This window comes from Notechis scutatus, chromosome Z (genome assembly GCF_049901735.1).
Source record: "Notechis scutatus isolate UNSWTSFEM ecotype Mainland chromosome Z, rNotScu1.2, whole genome shotgun sequence".
NCBI classification, from domain to species: Eukaryota; Metazoa; Chordata; class Lepidosauria; order Squamata; family Elapidae; genus Notechis; species Notechis scutatus.
The window spans coordinates 116,959,202-116,981,101 of record NC_142025.1 but is presented as its reverse complement, the minus strand read 5'-3'; the positions used below and the strand labels follow the sequence as shown (position 1 = coordinate 116,981,101).

The following is a 21,900-nucleotide window of genomic DNA, read 5'->3' as shown; positions in this document are numbered from 1 at the left end:
CACATTGCAAAAAAAAAAAAGCACATCCAGAAAATAATTAAGGCATGAATGGCCATAAACATAGCCTCTTGAACAGCTTGCCCTCAGAAGTTGTGGGAGCGCCATCACTCGAGACCTTCGAGAGATTGGACTGCCATTTGTCAGGAATGGTGTAGGGTCTCCCGCTTGAGTGGGAGGTTGGACTAGATGACCTATAAGGTCCCTTCCAACTCTGATTATCTGTTATCTGAACTGGGAACAACACATCTGGCACATGAGGTAGGTTAATACAAAAGCCTTTCTGGCTATGAGGACCTCCAGATTATGGACTAACTTAATGGTATTTCATCAAGAAGTGGATCTCCGTATCTGGGGGAGGGAATGGTATTGAAAGCCCTGTCCCCAAGTTACTAGGTTTGGCATGGAGCCTATACATCTTTATCCAGATTCTGATACTCAACACCATCACACACACACACATTCTCTAATCCAGTGATGACGAACCTTTTAGACAGAGTGCCCAAACTGCATCCCAAAACCCACTTATTTCTCGCAAAGTGCCAACACAGCAATTTAACCTGAATACTGAGATTTCAGTTTAGAAAAAACAGCTCGTACGTTAACATCCTTTGTCTTAAAAAGAAAACACAATAATGGAGCTTTCAATAATACAAATAACTTTTTATTGAAATGTAAAAGTTTGCATTTAACATGCTTGTGAACAATTAAATGTGACTGCAGGCTGGTAATGTGTCCAACCTTGGCTCATACTTGGTAAGATTAAGACCAACACATGCAGCACTCAGGTCATCTGTTAGTCTGTTTCGGGTGTCAGACTTGATATAATTCAAAGCTGAAAACAGCTGCTCACAAGTATAAGTTGAGCCAAACAAAGTAAGGAAAGCAACCCCAAGGGCTTTCATTGACTTAAACATAATTGGCAGAGAATTCCATACTTTAAGGATTTCATTTTCAAAACTAACTCTGCTCTTCGTCATCCCTCCTATCTTCTCAAGTGTTTCACGCAGGTCATAGAATTTATTTTTCCAGAGAGAGCTTTCTTGAAATTCTATTAGCTCCATTTCCAGGTTTCCTAAATCTAACCAGCCTAAGCAGGAAAGATCAAGTTCTTCAAATTCGGCTTTATCTGGAGAAGTAAGAAAACACAGGGTTGTCTCCAACTTACGGAACTGTAAAAATCTGTTACTAAGATTCACCTTTGCAGCTGCTACAATGCTAGAAAATTCCTTGTAGATTTCCTGATGGCTTGTAGGATTGTCTGCAAATGTAGAATTTTCTAAATGCATTTTTAGATTTGGAAAATATTTCAGCTCCCCACTTTCAAGGTCTTTTTCAAAAACCTGCAGTTTTTCTTCAAATGTTTTGATATCACAAATCATCCTTTCTGCTGTTTTCCCTACACCTTGTAGTTGTTTGTTCAGTACGTTGAAGTGTAGTGTAAAATCTGTAAAAAACCTGAGGTTGGTAAGCCAGGCCATATCAGTGAGCTGTGGATATTCCTGCCCTTTTTCATTCATAAACAGCCTAATTTCATTCAAGCAGGCTACAAATCTCTCCAGGACTCGTCCTCTGCTCAGCCACCGGACATTATTGTACATAATTAAACAGTTATACTGTGCCTGAACCTCCTCAACAAGTGCTTGAAACTGTTGAAAATTCAGAGCATGAGCCATGATGTAATTCACCATTTTTGTGACATCTTTGAGGACATCGTCAAATTTTTTGCTGCTTTCCCTGGCACAAAGAGCTGCTTGATGTAGAATACAATGGAACTGAATGACTTGATGTTTTATTTCTTTAACAAAGAACTGTACGAAACCAGAGGTTGCCCCACCATAGAAGGTGCCCCATCACTACTAATTGAAACCACTTTTTCTGGCCTTTATGTCTCGTGACAAAAAAGCCTCCATGACAGCATTGTAGATATCTATCCCTTGTGTTCCTTCGGGCAAAGACACCAGTTTCACCAGCTCTTCTCTCATGATGTCACCAACAGCATAACGCATAAAATCACGGCTAGCCTTGCATGATTGTTTATATCTGTGCTTTCATCCAAGCACATGGAATAACAGGCTGCCTTTTTGTAAGTCACTGGTGAGCTGCTGACTAACTTCACTTGCCATGGGCTGGACTCGATCTTTAACAGTACTTCTGCTAAGTGGCATCTCAGAGATGCGTTGAATAATTTTGTCTTTGTTTGGGAAATCATGAAAAAGGGAATTACTCACAGACAACATGGCTGTTTTGATAATATCCCCATCACAGAGGGGCTTACCATGTTTTGCTATGCACAGTGAAATTTGAAAACTAGCAGCTGTCAGATGATTTTTTCTAGGAGAGTTGCAAACACTAGAATACTGGGAACGGTATTTCCTCAATTCCTCTTCAAGAAACTGTTTTCTTTCAGTTTCATCAAGTTTGGCAACACTTTTGTGGTTGGTCTCAAAGTGCCGTCTGACACTTGAAGTGCGACACACAACACTTTCATGACACAGAACACAGAACGCTTTCCCATTGCGTTCAATCACTCCAAATGACTCTGTCCAGGCCCCTTGGAATGATCTTCCACTGTCTGTTTTTGCTTTTTTTGCTGTACTCATTTTTGGATGTTCAAAACTTGGAGTCTACAAAAACACAAAATAAAAAAAAAATAAAGCACCCAATACAAATCTATCCCTATACCAAAAATAGCTACACACTATTAAAGAAATGGATATTTTCTGAATCAACAATCTACGGCAGTGATTCTCAGCTGGGGGTGCCTTGAAAAAGGCATCTGGGTGCATTTCCTACCTTTGATTCATGTGTTGGACCTGCTTCTTGGGGAATTTGCATAAGATGAAGTGGAGGTGTAAGCAACAAGGCAGGGCCAGCAGCACGTGCAGGGCTGGCACTGCAAAGCCCATGCTGTGGCCTGAGCGCTCCCCTCCCCTCCCCTCCAGCTATACCATGCTGTGAGCTATGATCCCCTCCAACCTAGCTCCTCTCCAACCCCACCATGGAAACCTTCACCACAGACTCAACAGGCTGCCATCCGTGCTGCACTCTCACAGCACATGTGAGCCACTCACCTTACCCCAGACGGGAGGGAGGAAGCGCTCCCATTTGGCTGCTGGGCAGAGAGGCGGGTGATGTGAGAAATGTCCTCAGGTGCGCTTAGAGAGGAGGAGGGGAGCAGCACTTCCCCGTGTCCTTCTGGCTTTCTAGTAACAAATTCTGACGAACTCTGTGCTGGGGCAATGGCATGCATGCCCAGGGCTCTGATGGCTCTGAGTGCCCCATCTGGCACGCATGCCACAGGTTCACCACCACCGCATCTAGTCCAACCCCTTGCTCACTGTAAATTCATTAGATGAGTGATGGCAAACTTATGCATTTTGAATGACACACCAACATCCATCAACACCCAACAGCTATTCTCAAAAGCACCCTCATGCGATTTTCGGAGGTCCAGTGAGAATGGCAATGCGCTCAGCATTACCTGTGGCCACTCAAAAATTTGCTTGTTCTCTTCGTAATTCATTTCAAGTAAATGATGAGATGGGTGGCAAACAAATTTAATCAATTCATTTCATTGCTGTCAAGACAAAAGAACTGGCGGATGTACTGAAAATCCAGGTCACGAATAAGATCAAGTACTTGGGGATACATTTGACAGCAAGATGTGAGTACTTACTAAAGAGAATAATTATATCAAACTTAAGCAGCAGATAGCGCTAGATTTGGCGAAATGGGAAATTTTACAACTGTCATTAATAGGGAGAATATCAACAATCAAGATTAATATACTACCCTGAATTTTATATTTGTTCCAAACAATTCCAGTTAGGCTTGGAAAAGATTATTTTGAAGATTTAAATAAAATTGTGTTGAAATATATATGGCAAGGTAAGAAAGCGAGATTAAAGTTAAAACTTTTGCAAGATGCCAGAATAAGAGGATTTGCTTTGCCTAATTGGGAGTTGTATTACCAAGCTACAGATTTGATGTGGGTTAAGGAATGGATAACATTAAGAAATACTAGATTGTTGACATTAATAGGTCATGATCTGTTGTTGGGTTGGCATGCTTTTATGGTATAAAGGAACAAACACAGGGGTATTTTAGAAGACATTATATACGGGAGTCTCTGTGGTTAAGTTGGGAGAAACTAAAAGGCAATGTTATTTGAAAATTCCAGTCTGGCTATCGACTATTGAAGCATTTTCTTATCCTATAATATATACAAAGGAACAAACAGTTAGATATGGTGAAATATTGAATGAAAAGGGTGAACTTAAATCTATGCAAAAATTAGAGGAACAAGGTATAAAGAAGAATTGGTTTTCATGTGCACAAATACATTCAAGGTATGACAAAGATCCTAAAACAGAAGGTTTCTATGATAAACTGACTGATTTAGATAAGATTTTGACAGGTACTGATGAAAAGGTGATTAAAAATTATATGGATATTTATTAGAAATTAAACTAGAAGAAGAACAAGTTAAAGAAACTATGATTGCTTGGGGAAGAATTTTGGATATGGGATTGATCTAGAGAAATGGCAAAATTGTGGTCTCAAAATTATAAGATGACAATGTCAACAGCATATAAAAGAAGAAAATTTGTATAAGATGTTTTACAGGTGGCATTTTCCCCCAACAAGAATAGCAAGAATGTTCAAGAACAAGTCTGACAAATGTCATCAGATACCAGGCTCATATTACCATATGTGGTGGACTTGTGCGTATGCCAAAAAATATTGGACTAAAATCCACACATGGTTGGAAAAAATGACAAAAAAGCATATAGACTTGAAACCAGAGATATTTTTATTGGGAGTTTTGCCTGAAATATATAGTAAAGAATTGAAATACCTGATTGTAAATGTATTAACGGCAGCTAGGATTGTATTTGCCAAAAAACTGGAAAATGAGAAAATACCATTACAGGAGGAAATCATTAAGAAAATATTGGAATGTGCTGAAATGAGTAGATTGACATTTGAAATCAGAGAACAAGTTGATAAACAATTTTATAAAATTTGGGATCTATTCTATCAATGGTTAGACAATAAAACATGGTAATGAAATAAGTAGATTCTTAGAAAATAATAAATATATAAAGATGTATTCTTTTCTTATTATATCTACAAAATAATTGTAAGATAGATTTGAGATGATAATATGAACTGTCATAAAACAAATTAAGTAAAATATGGATTATTTTGTAAAACATGAATGAATAAAAGTATAGTCAAATGATTAACAATATTAATGTACTTAATATTTGATTGAAAATATGAGAATATATACAATGTAATTGTAATTGAAGACTACGAAATGGAAGCACAAAGCAATTTGTAAACCAACACACTGTATGTATATATATGGAAGATGGCTTGATGTTTTTATGTTTTGTCTGTCTATGTTTGTCTTAAAAAGCAATAAAAATTGTTTTTTAAAAAAATTCATTTCAGTTCTTTGAAGCTTCTTTATATGGTACAGTGCCACATGTGATTGGACTGGTTTTTGTTTTCTTAATAAATGAACGCGTAAATAATTTTCTCTCTTGCTGTATACAGGGTGCTTGATACACCACCAGCAGAATCAAATAAGGCATTTTCTGAGTAAAGGTAGTCGACTTACAACCACAATTAAATCCAAATTTTTCATTGCTAATGAGTTTTGCACCATTTAATGACCTTTTCTGCCACAGCTGTTCATTTAATTGCTGCAGTTAAGTCAGTAACATGGTTGTTACGTGAATGTGGCTTTCTCATTGATTTTGCTTGTCAAAAGGTCACAAAAGGAAAGCACATGACCCCAGGATGCTGCAACCATTGTAAATCTAAGCCAGTTGCCAAGCATTCAAATTTTGATCATATGACCTTGGGGATGCTGCAATGGTCGTGTGAAAAACGGTCATAATGGGCCATCAGACTACCACATGATGTTAATGTGATGTGTGCCGGAAGTGGCACACAGCCATCTCTGCCAGCACGTGAGCCGTTGTCCCAGATCAGGCCCACAGCGCATGCGTGCACACCTCCCACCAGCTGCTTGTCAGGTATCTGCCATGCATGCGCGGGGAGGCCAAGCATGCATGTGCAAGGGCACAGGGGGGGTCGTGCAAGCATTGCATTATGAATGCAGGCACTTTTGGCACGTGATGAAAAGGTTAGCCATCACTGATAGACTTACAGTGCCAATGTATGGGGCAATATGTATGGGTGCAATATATTTTTATTTTATTTTTATGTATGTATAAATGTGGAAATGCTTGCTAGTTTATTACTTATCTGGGATTTATTTTTTATTTTTTGATTTATTGAGATGTATTCCGTGTTCTTCCGTGGGCTGCACCAAGGGAGGCTCAATTTCATTGCAGAAATGTTGTGCATTGATAATAAAGGTTTGAACCTGAACTTGATGAGTCAGTTTTTTACAGTGCCTTGTAACTTTGAATGGTCACTAAACAAACTGTTAAGTCGAGGACTACTTGTATTTGACATGCTCAGCCCAAAATGTGTGCCATCATTTCAGGCAGGCAGGCATTCAGCCTGTTATAAAGACTTCTCACCATATCATGTGGCAGTCTGTGCCACAGACAGCAGAGGTAGTCCTACACTTAACAACAGTTCATTTAGTGACCATTCCAAGTTACAAGGGCACTGAAAAAGTGACTTATGACCATTTTTCATAGTTACCTTTGCAGCATCCCCCTAAGCCTATGAACAAAACTCACAGGCTTAGCAACCAGTTCGTTGCTGTGTCCCGGATCATGTGATTATCTTCTGTGACCGAAGTCAAGGGGGAAGTTAGATTCCTTTAACAACAGTGTTACTAACTTAAACAACTGCAGTGGTTCCCTTAACAGCCTGTGGCAAGAAAGGTGGTAAAATGGGGCAAAACATAACAAATATCTCACCTAACACAGAAATTTGGGCTCTATTGAGGACTACCTATATATAAGGCCAGGATGTTCCTCCTAAGGTCTGGCCTTTCTACCATATTTTTAATCCTCAGGTTTTGGCCCTCCAAAACCCCTCATTTACATGAGAAACCTCCCAAAACTTGATATCAATTTTTCCTGTTCCCCCCTGCCCCAGTCATGGCCTTTAAGAGCAGATTTTTCCCAAGTTTGCCCACTTTTAAGACCGGTGGACATCAACTCCCAGAATTCCCCAGCCAGCATGTATTCGGGATTTTTATGAGATATTTTTTATCTCCGAGGCTCTATCTCCCTTTGGTCTTTTCAAAAGGCGAACCTCGCTTCCTTTCCTCAGAAGCTCCTCCCGGTGGTCTTTTTCCCCTCTTTTCCTACCAAAGAGAGGGCAAAATTCCTCTATTATCATATCCCTCACCTCCCCCATAACCTCCTTTCTCCTCACAATCACTTTTCCACAGCAAAAATAAAATAAAAATCAGGAAAAGTCTGGCGGCACCTATCCCGCCTAACCAGTTGTGCCGGAACACTATAATTTTCCTCAGATTCATCCCTCAGGCCGCCAAAAACCAACCTACCTCCACAACAAACCTCCTTAAACTTGCAGACCGCCAAAGCGCTCGCTCTGCTTTGTTTGTTACGCGGGAAGATCCTTCTGATTGGTGGAGGCCTGTCAGCCAATCCGAAGGAGGATGCTCTAACCGGCGCGGGAGTCACGTGCCTTGAAGTTAAAAACAACACATAGAGGAAGGCTGGGAGGAGTTTCCCTAACTGATTATGCCGCCACTGACTGCCCGTGATAAATATGGTCGCCCTTCCTCCTTCGTATCGCCTCGACCGCAACAAACATGGCGGAAAAGGAAAGGTCAAAGTGCCAGTGACAAACATGGCCGCTGCTTTAACCTCAGTCTAACCGTTACCCAGGCGGTGTTTGATTCTCCTAGTCATTATTTTATTTTCCTTTCCACTCCTCAACTCTGGGTCCTTATGGTGGAACTCGCGAGAAAAGGGACCGTTAGCCTAGTGACCGCCTCTTCCGCGGAACGAAAAGCCGTGTTGCCCGTAACCAAGAGGGCCGCGGCGGCCTCGGAAGAGCGTCGCGTCCCTTCCGGGCCGAGTTCCGGTCAGGTGACCAGGCGGCCGGTCAAGCCAGGAGACCATGGCTGCTTTCGGGGCGCTGCGGCGAGCGTGGGTCGCAGCGGGGGGGCTTCGCGCACAGGTGGGTCGCCCCGGGACCTGTGACGTCACACGCCCGTCGCGTGGATGGGAGTCCACCGGGACCCGCCACAGGCCTGCGCTGCTCGTCCTTTGCTGGCGAAGTGCCCGGCTGACCCAGAACTGGGTGAACTGTCCTCGGGGAGTCCCAAGGATGAGAGCCTCCTGCTTCCCCACCCCCAGGACCTGAACTTAGGCCCAAACCGGGGATGAAAGGGATCATCTTACCCGGTGTCCCACCTGTTTGTTGTGCTTCCTCGGTAATTGCCTGCAAGGGGATCCCCTGAACGTTGCAAAGCAGGGAATGGGCGAAAGTTCACCCTGTTTTGCAACGAGGGGAGGTCCTTGGGGCCTCCCTGAGCTGGGTTGTTTACTTGCAGGCGTTTCATGACCAGACTAGGTAATATCATCAGTGCTAGAAGGAAGGAAAGTTTGCAGAGAGGAGGAGGAGGAGAACTTTGGTGTTTTCTGAGGTTGGTTGTTTCTTTGCAGGCGTTTCATGACCAGACTAGGTAATATCATCAGTGCTAGAAGGAAGGAAAGTTTGCAGAGAGGAGGAGAACTTTTGGGGTCTTTGGTGTTTTCTGAGGTTGGTTGTTTCTTTGCAGGCATTTCATGAGCAGACTAGGTAATAATCATCAGTGCTAGAAGTGTGTGGAGTTCACAGAGGTGGGGGGCAGGATTGTGGAGTCCTTGGGGCTTCCTGAGATTGGGTTATTTCCTTGCAGGCATTTTCCAAATGGTATTGGATCTCCTGCTTGAGCAGGAGGTTGGACTAGAAGACCTCCAAGGTCCCTTCCAGCTGATGATTCTGACTAGGTCACATCATCAGTGCTAGAAGGAAGGGAAGTTTGCAGAGAAGAGGAGGAGGGGGGGACTTTAGGGTCCTTGGTGTTTTCTGAGATTGGTTGTTTCCTTGCAGGTGTTTCATGACCCAACTAGGGAACATCATAAGTGCTAGAAGGGAGTGAGGTATGTGGCAAGGAGGAAGTGGATGAATGTGTGCTTCTTGTTGCTCTCTGAGCACAGTTGATTTCTTGCAGAAGTTTTGTTACCAGACTTGGTAACATCAGTGCTAGAAGGGAGTGGGGTTTGCAGGGAGGAGGACGAGGGGTGTGGGATCTTAGTGCTCTCTCACCTTGCATATGTTGCATTACCACACTAGGTAACACCATCAGTGCTATAAAGAAGGGGGAGTTGTCAACTGGAGCAGCAAGAGGAGGAGTTGGTAAACTCCTGCTCAAGTAGGAGACCCTCGACCCCCTGCTGACAAGCTAAAAGTCTGTAGATTCTCAATCATCCAGGTCGTGGTTGTCCCCAAAGATGCTTTTTTTCAGGAGGCAACTGGACTTCCTTGCTTTTTCTCTGAAGAAAGTCCAGTTGCCTCCTGAAAAAAAGCACCTTTCGGATTTCTGACAAGCCAACTCAGTTGGAAAGCCAGATTCACTTAACAGCCGTGATACTAAATTAACAATGGAACTGATCCACTGAACAACTGCAGTTGCTTTTGCTGATTAGGTAGGTTTGTTGCTATAGAAATGGCTGTTTAAAAGTTTGAAGTTGTGATGTTACCTTCCGCTGGGCTAAAGAGGGTTGGAAGTAGATGGCTTTTTCTTTCCTTTTCCCTCTTTCCACCATATTTCCCCCCTTTTTTTTTCTTTCCCCACCCCCGTTTTCTATTACACTTTAAAATTTTGTAAAGTTGGTAAAATTGGCTTTACTTAGCGACAGAAATTTTGGGCTTTGTTGTGGCCGTAAGCCGAGGACCACCTGTAGAAGTCCTTAAAGGGCTATTATTTGCTATTCCTTTCCAGGTTCACAGGGCATCCACCCCACCGGGATGGTCCCAGGTCAAAACCCGGCTAGCTTCTCCTCAGCATTCTCAGAACTGTTACGTTGTGCTTTTCAGACCCACAATCCGACATCAGAGCACTGCGGCGGTCGCAGGGACACAGGTAACACACCTATAACATTGGAAGCAATGAGAGATCAAAGAGACTTGTGAGTCTGGGATCTCCCAACCATCTACCCGTGTTTCTCCAAAAATAAGACCGAGTCTTATTTTCTTTGGGGTCCCAAAATAAGCACTAGGGCTTAGGTTTGGGGGGGGGGGTCTTATTTTTTTCCATGTACGGGAGGCCCACTTTTGCTTGCTCGCAGTGGGGCAGGAGGCCACACAGTACACCAGTGCCGCCACCGCAAGGTGAGGGGATAGAGCTGCCTCACGTGCCCCACACTGGCTTACCACAGGGCCCCGCATCCAAGCCACCCACATCATAACACTCGCCCCGTGGTGGCGGCTCCAGCAGCCCCGTCCAGCAGGGCCCCGCTGGCCACTGACCCACTTCTTGCTTGCGGCCACAATGGAGGAGGCCGAGCAATATGCCAATGCCGCAGCCATGAGGCGAGGCAGGGGTGGGTGGAACTGCCCCATGCGCCCCTCACCAGCTTACCTCAGGGCCCTGCATTCAGGCCATCCATTCCCCAAAACCTGCCTTGCCTCATGGCCATAGCACCAGCATACTGCTCGGTCTCCTGCTCCATTGCAGCCGCAAGCAAGAAGAAGTGGGCTAGTTGCACATGAGGCAGCTGTCGGGGTGTGGATGGCCTGGCTGCAGGGGCCCTGAGGTAAGCTGGTGGAGGTGCATGCTCCAACACCACCCTGCCTCACCTTGCTGCAGTACCTCAAACAACCAGACCGAATGGGCAGGAGGTTAGTAGGGCTTATTTTGGGGGTAGGGCATATATTAGACATATGTGTAAAAAAGCCCGTGTTAGTCTTATTTTCAGGAAAGCCGTATATCGGGTGTCAAACTCAATGTCATTGAGGGCCACATCAAGACTGTGGTTGACCTCGGGGGCGAGGGGGACATGGCCGACTGGGTGGGTGTGGCTGACTGAGGGGCGTGGCCAGCTTGTCCCCTCTTCCCCAAACTGCTGTCATGTTTCTTCTTTGTATTGGGTAGACCGGGCCAAAGCCACGCTAGCCTAATATTTCCTCTTCACTTTGGGTAGACCGGGCCCTTACATTTTCCAGGATGGCCCCATGGGCCTTGTGTTTGACACCGCTCATCTACATCCTCTTTTGCCTCTTTCAGGTTGTTCAAGACGCAGCAAATGCACCAGTAGAGACAATCCTCCCTTTGGAGGAAATTAGCCAAATAGCAGAAGAATCGACTTTGGCTGAACTGGGTCTGGGAAGCTTCAGTCCAGTGGGTCTAATCATGAAGATCTTGGAGTCTTTGCACTTGGATATGGGGCTGCCTTGGTGGGGAGCCATTGTAGGAGGTAAAGAGCACCGCCAAGATTGTTAAGCAGATCAGAACAGAAAGGCAATTTTACCTTGATAGAAAAATAAAGATATTTTTCCCCACCAATAAAAGGCACCAGGTCTTATTTTCGGGAGAGTCATCCACTGACTCACCTCACTTGCACTCGTTGCTCCCGGCCTCCTTTTCGTTATCAGAGGCCTTCAGGAACTTCTTTTGCATCCGGCAAGGCCAGCAAGGCCTTCCTGAAGGAGTCTGCAGCCGCTAACAGAGCTCCGGATCGATTTGGATCTCTGTTATCACCTCCTGGCTCATATTTAACTGGTTGTCCAGGTATAATTCAAGGTGTTGGTTATCAACTTTAAAACCCTATGGGGCTTGTGGCCAAGTTATTTGGAGAACCTTTTCTCCCCTATTATATTCACCCACCAGATTAGCATATTATACACATCCCCTAGATCAGGGATTGTCATGTCGTGGGGCCACAAAAAAGGGCCTTCTCGGCAGTGGCCCTTTCTTGCAGAGAAAGGGGTACGTTGGGCCCTCACTCCGTTTTGCTTGTCCAAAAGTCCCAAAGGTACTTTTTTTTTTCAAGAGGCAACTGGACTTTCTGGTTTTTCTTCGAAGACATTTCACTTCTCATCCAAGAAGCTTCTTCAGCTCTGGTGGGATGGCGGGGAATGGAAGGATTTATGAACCTCCAAGTGACCTCAATGACTCTCTTAAAAGGATGCAGATGACCAGCTGTCTGCAGGGAGGATAAAACCTTCCATTCTCCACCATCCAGCCAGAGCCGAAGAAGCTTCTTGGCTGAGAAGCAAAACGTCTTCAAAAGAAAAACCAGGAAGTCTACTTGCCTCTTTTGGAAAAAAAAAAAAAAAAAAAAGCACCTCTGGGACAACCATGACCCCTAGATGACTGAGAATCTCTCATAAACACTTGTCCAAAACTCCCTAAAAACGGGGAGTTTGACAGGCTCAGGGATCTCGAATTGGAGGCAGATTTGATTGTGGCTGATCTGGTTGCGGTGTTAACTGTCATGGGGATGGAGTGGGTTTTTTTGTTTTAAATGAGATTTATTATACGTTGGGATTTTTTTTTTCCCCCATTTTTGTAAACCTGGCAGAGTCTCCTCCATGTGCGTTTGGCAGCTGTAAACGTTTGTTTGATAAATAATAAATAAATAAATATTCAAGAAGGCACAAGCCAGGGAAATTTTGATGAGCTCGGTCAGGAATTGTATTTTTTTTTAAAGTTTTATTGTTTTTTAAGACAAGCATAGACAAACACAACATAAAAACATCAGGCCATCTTCCATATATATATACATCCAGCGTGTCGGTTGGTTTACAAATTGTTTTGTGCTTCCACTTCATAGTCTTCACTTACAATTACATTGTATATGTTCTCGTATTGTCAATCAAATATTCCTAAATACATTAATATCATTGTTAATCAATCATTTGGCTATACTATCCATTCATGTTTTACAAGGTAATCCATATTTTACTTAATTTGTTTTATAGCAGTTCATATTATCATTTCAAATCTATCCTATAATCATTTTGTAGATATAATAAAAATAATACACCTTTATATATTCATTATATTATAAAAATCTACTTATTTCATTACCAATTTCAGCCTGCCAGTTCTCCTGGAGGTAACCGAAGTCTTCTCCGCATCTCAATTTTTTTAGGAACCCTCCTGGCTCGCTGTTTGGTTTTTCCCATCATTGTAAAATGCCAGCAACAGGCAGTGAACCTCAATAACCATTATCCCCAAATGAGCGAGATGAATTCCAGAATCAGCGACGCCAGGAAGTCAGGGAATCAGAAAGAATGTAAGTTGAGAGTGCAAGAGATGTCTGGATTGCCTGGAAGGAATTGATGAAAGTGGGGAGGGAAGGTGGAAGGAAGGAAGAGAGGAAGGAGAGGGTGGGGAGGAAGGAAAAGGGGAGAGAGAAGGAGGGAGAGGAAGAAGGAAAGAGAAGGGGGGAACAAAAAGGAAGGAAGGGGAAGGGGAGGAAGAAGGAAAGAAAGGGAAGGAAGGAAGGAGAAAAAGAGGGAGGGAGAAGGAAGAGAAAAAGGGAGAAGAAGGGAGGAGGAAAGAAAAAAAAGGAAGAAAAGAAGGAAAGGGTGGAAGGAGGAAAGGAAAAGGAAGGAAGGAGAGAAAGGAAGAAAGAGAAAGAAAGAAAGATAAAATTAGGGATGTTTACTAAATATTGCTCATCCTGAAAGTATTTCTCTTTTAATCTCCCAGTTCTGAAGGTTTACATGGAATTGAACCAGTACCAGAAAGTCCATAATCTTAATCCTAAAGTAGGATTCCTCGCACCCTTGGTCCAGGTCAGTTTCCACGAAGCGCCCACCTGACCCTTAACAAATTGCTTGCAATTTGTATTAGCTACACGGCTTATCGGCTTGACCTCTTCTTCCCTCTTCGGTCTCAGATGCCTATTTTCATCTCCTTCTTCTTCGCCCTACGCAAAATGGCGGAGTGTCCTGTACCCAGCATGCAGACGGGGGGATTATTGTGGTTCACGGATCTCACAACCTCGGATCCTTACTACGCTCTACCCCTGGTAACAACTGCTAGCATGTTGGCTGTTCTGGAGGTAAGAGTTGGTTATGGTGCTAAGCCAGAAACCGGGATGCTGGGAATTCTAGTTCCACTGTAAGCATGAAAGCTGGCTGGGTGACTTTGGGTCAAGTGAGGAGTTGTTCTAGTCCAGCCTTTTGCAGGAAAACTGACTGGGTGACTTTGGGCCAGTTGCTAGGTGACTAGGAGTTCTAGTCTCACCTTAGGCATGAAAGTTGACTGGGTGTCTTTGGAACAATCAGCACAAGGCCGTGAGTTCTAGTCCTGCCTTAGTCATGAAAGCTGATTGGGTGACTTTGGGCCACTGCCTCCCTCTCGGCTCAACCCACCTCACAGGGTGGTTGTTGTGGGGAAAAGAGAAGGAAGGAGGAGTTTTAGGCATGTTCACTACCTTATTTAGAAAAATAACAAAAGTGGAATAAAATCTTTTTTTTAAAAAAAAAAAAAAGTGAGGGGGAATTCAAGGCAGTCTCTTGATTTTAACCATTGCTTAAGACTTACCACAACTCCCTTCACTGCAGTGCCTGGATCCAAGATCAAAATTGGCTGGAACCTCCCAAAACATTAATTATTTTTTTCTGTTATGGCCAGCCCAAATTTCAAAATGATCCCCTTAGGGAGAATTCGAAGGGGGGATGAAACAGATGTGAAAAGGGGAATTTGTTGAACAGGGTTCCCCAAGCTTGACGACTTTAAGACCTGTGGACTTCAACTTCCAGAATCCCCCAGCCAGCATGAATTCTGGGAGTTGAAGTCCACAGGTCTTAAAGGTGCCAAAATTGGGAAACCTGCTTGATAGAATGTCAAAACTTCTCATGTAGTGACATCATCTCTGTCCTCCGCAGCTTGGGGCAGAAACAGGAGTCTCGAATCCAAGTTACCACATGATGAAAACAGTTTTACGAGTGATGCCTATCCTGCTGTTGCCAATCACGATCAACTTCCCCACGGTGAGAAAGAATCATTCATCAATATGTGGTACAACATGCCGAGACGAGACGAGGAGGAGGAGGAGAACTGTGGGGTCCTTGGGACTCTCTGAGTTTGGCTGTCTTCTTGCAGACATTTCATAACCCAACTATGTAACATAATCAGTGCTAGAAGTGTGTGGAGCTTGCAGAGACGAAGAGAATTGTGGGGCCCTTGGAGCGCTCTAAGCTTGGTTGTTTTCTTGCAGACGTTTCATTACCAAACTAGATAACATCATCAGTGCTAGGAGTGTGTGGAATTTGCAGAAATGAAAAGGAGGAGAACTGTGGGGTCCTTGGGGCTCTTTGAGCTTGGCTGTTTTCTTGCAGACATTTCATGACCCAACTAGGTAACATAATCAGTGCTAGAAGTGTGTGGAGTTTGCAGAGACGAGAAGTAGGAGAAATATGGGGCCCTTGGAGCTTTCTAAGCTTGTTTTTTTTTTCTTGCAGACGTTTCATTACCAAATTTGGTAATGTAATCAGTGCTAGAAGTATGTGGGGTTTGCAGACATGAGGAAGACTGTGTGGTCCCTGGGGCTCTCTTGAGTTTGGCTGTATTCCTCCAGATGTTTTATGATCCAGCTAGGGGACATCATCAGGGTTACCGGTAGAAGGGAGTGGGATTTGCAGAGAAGAGGAGGAAGACTGTGGGGTCCTTGGTGCTCTCTGAGCTTGGTTGCTTTCTTGCAAACGTTTCATTACCCAACTAGGTAACATCCTGAGTGCTAGGTAATGTGGGAGTTTGTAGCGATCCAGCCAGCACACAAACAAATAATTCTGCAGGATTCATTATATAGAAGAAACTTCTTTATAAACATGATGCATGTTTACAATACCCATGCAGCTCTTGCAACATGGTAGAGAGAAGAAGTAAGAAATACAAGAACAAGCACTAGAACTCTCAAGCAAAGACAAAATGAACTCTTTTATACACAGAGCAGTTAAGCTAAGCCATGCCCAGGTTCTAAACTGCCTTGCATGGCTCACACAATAAATCCTGTGTTTCAGTCACCAAACAGTCCCCATTGTTGCCATGCCTATTTCAGTTCATGAATTCTTATACACTGATCGGTGACATCATCAGGAACATTAGTTTGTGGAGTGGAGGGGGAGAAGGAGAAGGAGGACTGGGGAATTATCTGAGCTTGGTTGTTTTCTTGCAGACCTTTCATGACCCAACTAGGGAACATCATCAATGCTAGAAGGGAGAAGAGGAGGAGGAGGACTGAGGGGCCCTTGATGCTCTCTGAACTTGCTAATTTTCTTGCAGATGTTTCATGACCCAACTAGAGAGCATCATTAGTCCTAGAAGGAGGAATGGGAGGGAAGGAGGAGAACTGTGGGGTCCTGGATGCTCTCTGAGCTTGGTTGCTTTCTTGCAGACGTTTCATTACCCAGCTAGGTAACATCCTCAGTGCTAGGTAACAAATTAGGTGACATCATCGGGAATATTAGTTTGTACAGCGGAGGAGAAGAAGGGCAGCGGGGAGAAGAGAAGGAGGACTGGGGACTCTTCTGAGCTTGGTTATTTTCTTGCAGACATTTCACGACCCAACTAGGGTACATCATCAGTGCTAGGAAAGAGTAGCATTTGTGCAGTAGAGGAGAAGAAAGGGAAAAAAGAGAAAGAAGGGTGAAAGGAGAGAGGAAAGGAAGATGAGAAGGACTGTGGAATGCTCCGAGCTTCATTGTTTTCTTGCAGACCTTTCTTGACCCAGCTAGGTAACATCATCAAGTTGTTTACTGTCGGGTTTGGGGTTTGTTTTTGTTTTTGCCTTTCCTGCAGGCCATCTTCACCTACTGGCTGACCTCCAACCTGTACTCGCTGGGCCAGGTGTTGTTGTTACGCCTGCCATCTGTTCGCACATTTTTCCGCATCCCGAAACAGCAAGTTCACAAGCCTGCGGAGGGAGAAACCCAGAAGGGAATGATTGACAATTTAAAAGATGGTGAGAGAGAATGAAAAAAGGGGGTTTGAAGGCTGGGATAGGTTATGTCCTTCTTTAAAGTCCGGCCCAAAACTATGATTTGTTTCCATTAATTTGGTTTTCTTTTCACTATGAGGGGAGTATTTCAAATGGATCTTGACAGACTAGAACACTGGGCCGTATCTAACAAAATGAAATTCAAGGTAGAGAAAAGTAAAGTCCTACACTTAGGCAAGAAAAACCCAAAGTACACATATAGACTGGGTGAAAGCAGGCTCAATAGCAGTAACTGGGAGAGGGATCTTGGAGTCTTAGTGGACAACCAGCTTAAATATGAGCCAGCAGTGTGCGGCAGCAGCCAAAAAGCTAATGCAATCCTAAATTGCATTAACAGAGGGATACAATCCAGATCAAGGGAGGTATTAATACCACTCTAGAAAGCCTTAGTAAGACCACACCTAGAGTACTGCATCCAGTTTTGTACATCACATTATAAAAAAGATGTTGAAACTCTTTTAGAAAGAGTGCATAGAAGAGCAACCAGGATGATGAGGGGACTGGAGACTAAAACATATGAAGAACGTTTACAGGAACTGGGCTAGTCTAGTGAAGAGAAGGGCCAGGGGAGATATGATAGCAGTCTTCCAATATTTGAGGGGCTGCCACAGAGAGAAGGAAGGGGTCAAGCTATTTTCCAAAGCACCCGAAGGCCAGACAAGGAATAATGAATGGAAATTGAACACTGAGAGATTCAACCTGGAAATAAGGAGACATTTTCTGTCAGTGAGAACCATCAACCGATGGAACAGAAGTTGCCTTCGGAAGTTGTGGGAGCTTCATCCTTGGAGGCTTTCAAGAAGAGACTGCCGTCTGTCAGAAAAGGTGTAAGGCAGTTGGACTAGATGACCTACAAGGTCCCTTCCAACACTGTTAATCTGTTAAGGTGAACTTGTCTAATCCTTGATCATCATCATTGTCTTTTAATGACCCCATAATCCCTTGCGGGGTGGAGTCTGGGCAACTGAATGGAGCCAGCAGTGTTTACTGGCCGGATGCCTTTCCTGTCGCCAATGTGGAGTTTTATTCAGCAGATATATTCCCATTGTGCCCAGAGAGAAAATATCTGCCACTACCTAGGATCGAACTCACAGCCGCCTGATTGTGAGGCGAGAGCTCCATCCCTAGGCCACTGTACCACTCATATCTAGCCCTTGATGCCGTCGTTTATTCCTGGCTTATTTTAGGGTTTTTCCCCAGCTTCTGTCTAACCCAGTGGCCCAAGAAAGAGAACAGCTAGAAAGTCACTGTTCCTCAAGCCAAGCGGAGGTTTTCTTGGTTTTCTTTGCAATGTCTTTTTTTTTTCCCTTTCCCTCCCTGGCAACAGTTTTGTTTCCCCCGTTTTTCTTCTTCAGCACATGGCAAAGATGGGGAGCTGACTTTCATATATTAAATCACACTTGGAAACTAGTAATGAGCAAAAAAAAAGGGCAGGGTTCCAGTTAACACGCCTGACGGAATCGAAACTCCAAGGCAGGCATATTCCTCATCAAAGTATAGATTTATTTGGCATGTCATATTGGCGCATCTGGAGAAAACCCAACTCTGAAGGACTCAAGGTTTTCCCCACCCAAATCAAAACCTCAAAAGTTTCCGTCACATAGTCCAATCGGGTCACAGCCCCAATTCCGGCTGGCTTCAGTCCACACTTCTCCCAAAACCTGGTAGAGCAGCCTTGGCTCCCACAGGAAAGGGTGTTATTTGGCTACATATCCCCAGCTATCTCTACCTCCCTCACCCTCCTGTTCTCACAGCTCCAACCAGCCTTGCTGTGGCAGCCCTGAAGATGCTCCCAAAATGGCTTCAGGGCTGACAGGCTGCCCCCCTCAGTTAAGAAGGACCTCCTGCAAGAAAAAAATCAAATGGAGGTTAACCTATGTCAGACAACCCCTATTCAGGCACGAATCTAAAATCTTTTTCACCTCATAGTTGGTCTCCCCTTATACTGCGATGGGTTTCAGGGCTGCCCGGTCTACTGGTCTTAGCTGAGAGCTTGTGGCCGGCTTTAACTGACGGCTATGAAATACTGGATGCGCTTTCCCTAACAGGCGTGGGAGTCTAAGCTGAACAGTTATCGGGTTTATCACTTTCACTATGGGAAATGGTCGTATGAACAGACCTAGTGGGTAGGCAGAACATACCTTTTCACTGCATGATATATTACCTCAGCCTGTTCTCCTCCTCCGCTCTCTTCTAGGCTGGGAGACCTTCCAGTCCAAAAGACGACTACAAGAACGAGAGGACCGTATCAAAAACCACCTGACATTAGCAGCGTCGGGTAAGTCGCTTGGATGGGCAGTCCTCGGTTTTACGACCGTCGGTTTAGCGGCTGCGCAAAGTTAACCATGGCACTAGGGGGTGGGGAAGTGACTTGCCACATATGGACATCTCAGCATCATCTCTACTGTTGTCACATGAGCAAAATTCAGGGTGCTTGGCAACCCGCATGTATAGGTAGTCCTCGACTTAACGACGGTTCATTTAGTGACCATTTCAAAGTTACAGCGGCACTGAAAAATGGACTCATGGCTGTTTTTCGCAGGGACAACCTTTGCAGCATCCCCATGAGGATCATGCCCTCAAAATTCAGGTATTTGCCAGCTGGTTCATATTTACGACCATTGCTGTGTCCCGGGTTCATGTTTATCCAGCAAAGTCAATGGGGAAGATGGATTCACTTAACAACGAGGTTACTAACTTATCAAGTGCAGTGATTCCCTTAACAACTCTGGCAAGAAAAATGGGACACTTAACAAATGTCTCACTTAGCGACATAAATTTTGGCCTCGGTTATGGTTGTAAGTCGAAGACTATCCGTACAGGAAATCCTCAACTTACAACAATTCCAATAGTTACAACAGCAGTGAAAAAAGTGACGTACGACCATTTTTCACACTTACAACCATTGCAGCATTCCTTATGGTCACGTAAGTTACATTCAGATGATTGACAATTGACTCACATTTATGACGGTTGCAGTGTCCCATAAGTCAGGTGATCCTCTTTTGCGACCTTCTGACAAGCAAAGTCCATGGGGAAACCAGATTCACTTAACAACCGCAGTGATTCACTAAACAAGTGTGGCCAGAAAAGTTGTAAAATGGGATAAAACTCACTTAAACCAATTTCTCCCTTAGTGACAGAAACTTTGGGCTCGGTTGTGGTCGTAAGTCAAGGACTACCTGTATTTAATGCTTGAAGTTGGGGAAGGAAGGCAGATGGCTTGCCTTGGGACAGAATTCTTATTTTTCACGAATGAAGGCAAATATACATCATCCTCTGGGCCACTGAATGGAGCTGAGTGCTTTCTGACCGGATGCCCTTCCTGTCACCAGTGCAGAGTTTTATTTAGCAGATATATCCTCATTGTGCCAGAGAGAAATATCTGCCTCTCCCTAGGATCGAACTCACAGCCTCCTGATTGTGAGGCGAGAGCTCCACCTCCAGGCCTACACACACACACACACACACACACACAAATATACAGGCAAATATACATATCCCAGGATAATATTGCATAGATCCAATCTGGGTCGGTCACTGGGACCAGAGGTTTTGCCCTCCGAGCTTTCGGACTTGTGCTTGAGCCCATCTTCAGGGAGACTTCCTGCAAAGTTGGTTTTCCTTTAGTGCCATTGTGATTCTCAATCCTAACAATTTTCTGTATAAGTAACCAGGTTACCTACCCAACTCACGTATGAAGGTAAATAAACATATCCCAGCATCATGTTGCAGGATCCAATCTGGGTCGGTCACCGGGACCCGAGGTTTTGAATGTTCAATTTACCTACATTCAGTTTTGCAGCTACTAAGATTGTTAGCTGAGCAGGGACAAAAACAGCCAGGGAAATACTTGAAGACTTGCCCCTTTTCAGTCAACTGGAGGGTTGATTTACCTCCATCTTATCAAGTCCTTAGGAGCCCAGACCTTAGAAGCAACAGCCAACAACTTAATAGCTGGCCATCAAGACTCCAATCATCAACTAAAAAGCCACGCACAACCAGGCACCACGTAAATACTACACCAGCACGAGTCCAAAAGCATGGAAGACGAAACCTGTGGTCCCCATGACCATCCCAGATTGAATCCTGCACATTCTTATTTTTTTTTGTTCACTCGCAGGGCCGTTGCGTCAGACCTTTGCCGAAAACCCCTTGAAGGACCTGCAGCTCGAGGCTAGCAAGCCGCCGCCGAAAAAGCGACCCTGGGAAGATACGTTAATCTGAAGGCCACAGGACTCTGCTCCAGTTCTCCTCCAGTTCCTTGTCCCCCTCGTCGTTCCGTTCATCTCTAATAAAGGATTGGTTTTGTTTTGCTCCTGCCTGTTGTTGCAAGCTAAGAATCTGAAGGAAGTACCTCAACTTACGACCGCCCATTCACTGACCGTTTCAAATCAAATCAAATCAAACATTCATTGTCAGTGCACAACATGTGTACCATGAAATTGAAAATTTAAATCGCCGGGATACGAGCTTTCTTTCTCCAATCCGGCGTGCCGGTTCTTTTCCCTGCCTTGTATAGGGAGTCGACTTACGACAGTTTGTTTAGTGACCGTTCGAAATTACAATGGCACTGGAAAAAGGGACATGACCGCAGTTCACACTTAGGACCGTTGGGTCACGTGATTTACCGCTTGACAAGCGGTTCGTATTTATGGTGGTCACAGGGAGGGGTGGGATTCTCCCGGTTCAGACCAGTTCAGGCGAAACCCCTGGCTCCAATGATTGCAGCATCCCACCACTGGTCCCGGTGTCACGCAATCCTCTCTTTGCGGCCTTCTAATGAGCAAAGTCAACAGGGAAGCCCGATTCACTTCATGACCGGGTTGCTAATCGAACAACTGCGGTGACTCACTTAACAAACGTGGCAAGAAAAGTCGTCAAATGGGCCGAAACTCAACCAATGTCTCACTTGGCCATGTAAGTTTTG

General features: G+C 44.4%; 2 protein-coding genes across 2 annotated transcripts; one reads left to right on the top strand and one right to left on the bottom strand.

The window, feature by feature from the left end:
- Positions 1 to 639: 639 nt before the first annotated feature.
- Positions 640 to 7,633, bottom strand: LOC113422264 (general transcription factor II-I repeat domain-containing protein 2B-like). Its single transcript, XM_026683075.2, has 2 exons — positions 7,508 to 7,633; positions 640 to 2,624 (listed from the first exon to the last, which is right to left on the bottom strand). The coding sequence occupies exon 2, from the start codon at positions 1,686 to 1,688 to the stop codon at positions 705 to 707; it is 984 nt and encodes a 327-aa protein (XP_026538860.2). The 5' UTR covers positions 1,689 to 2,624; positions 7,508 to 7,633; the 3' UTR covers positions 640 to 704.
- A 172-nt stretch (positions 7,634 to 7,805) lies between these two features.
- On the top strand, positions 7,806 to 21,286 carry LOC113422262 (OXA1L mitochondrial inner membrane insertase). The gene is made up of 10 exons (XM_026683074.2): positions 7,806 to 8,148; positions 9,959 to 10,099; positions 11,243 to 11,432; positions 13,113 to 13,256; positions 13,676 to 13,761; positions 13,866 to 14,030; positions 14,860 to 14,964; positions 16,772 to 16,934; positions 19,168 to 19,248; positions 21,094 to 21,286. Exons 1-10 carry the CDS (start codon positions 8,089 to 8,091, stop codon positions 21,195 to 21,197), a joined length of 1,239 nt encoding a protein of 412 aa, XP_026538859.1. The 5' UTR covers positions 7,806 to 8,088; the 3' UTR covers positions 21,198 to 21,286.
- Positions 21,287 to 21,900: the final 614 nt, after the last annotated feature.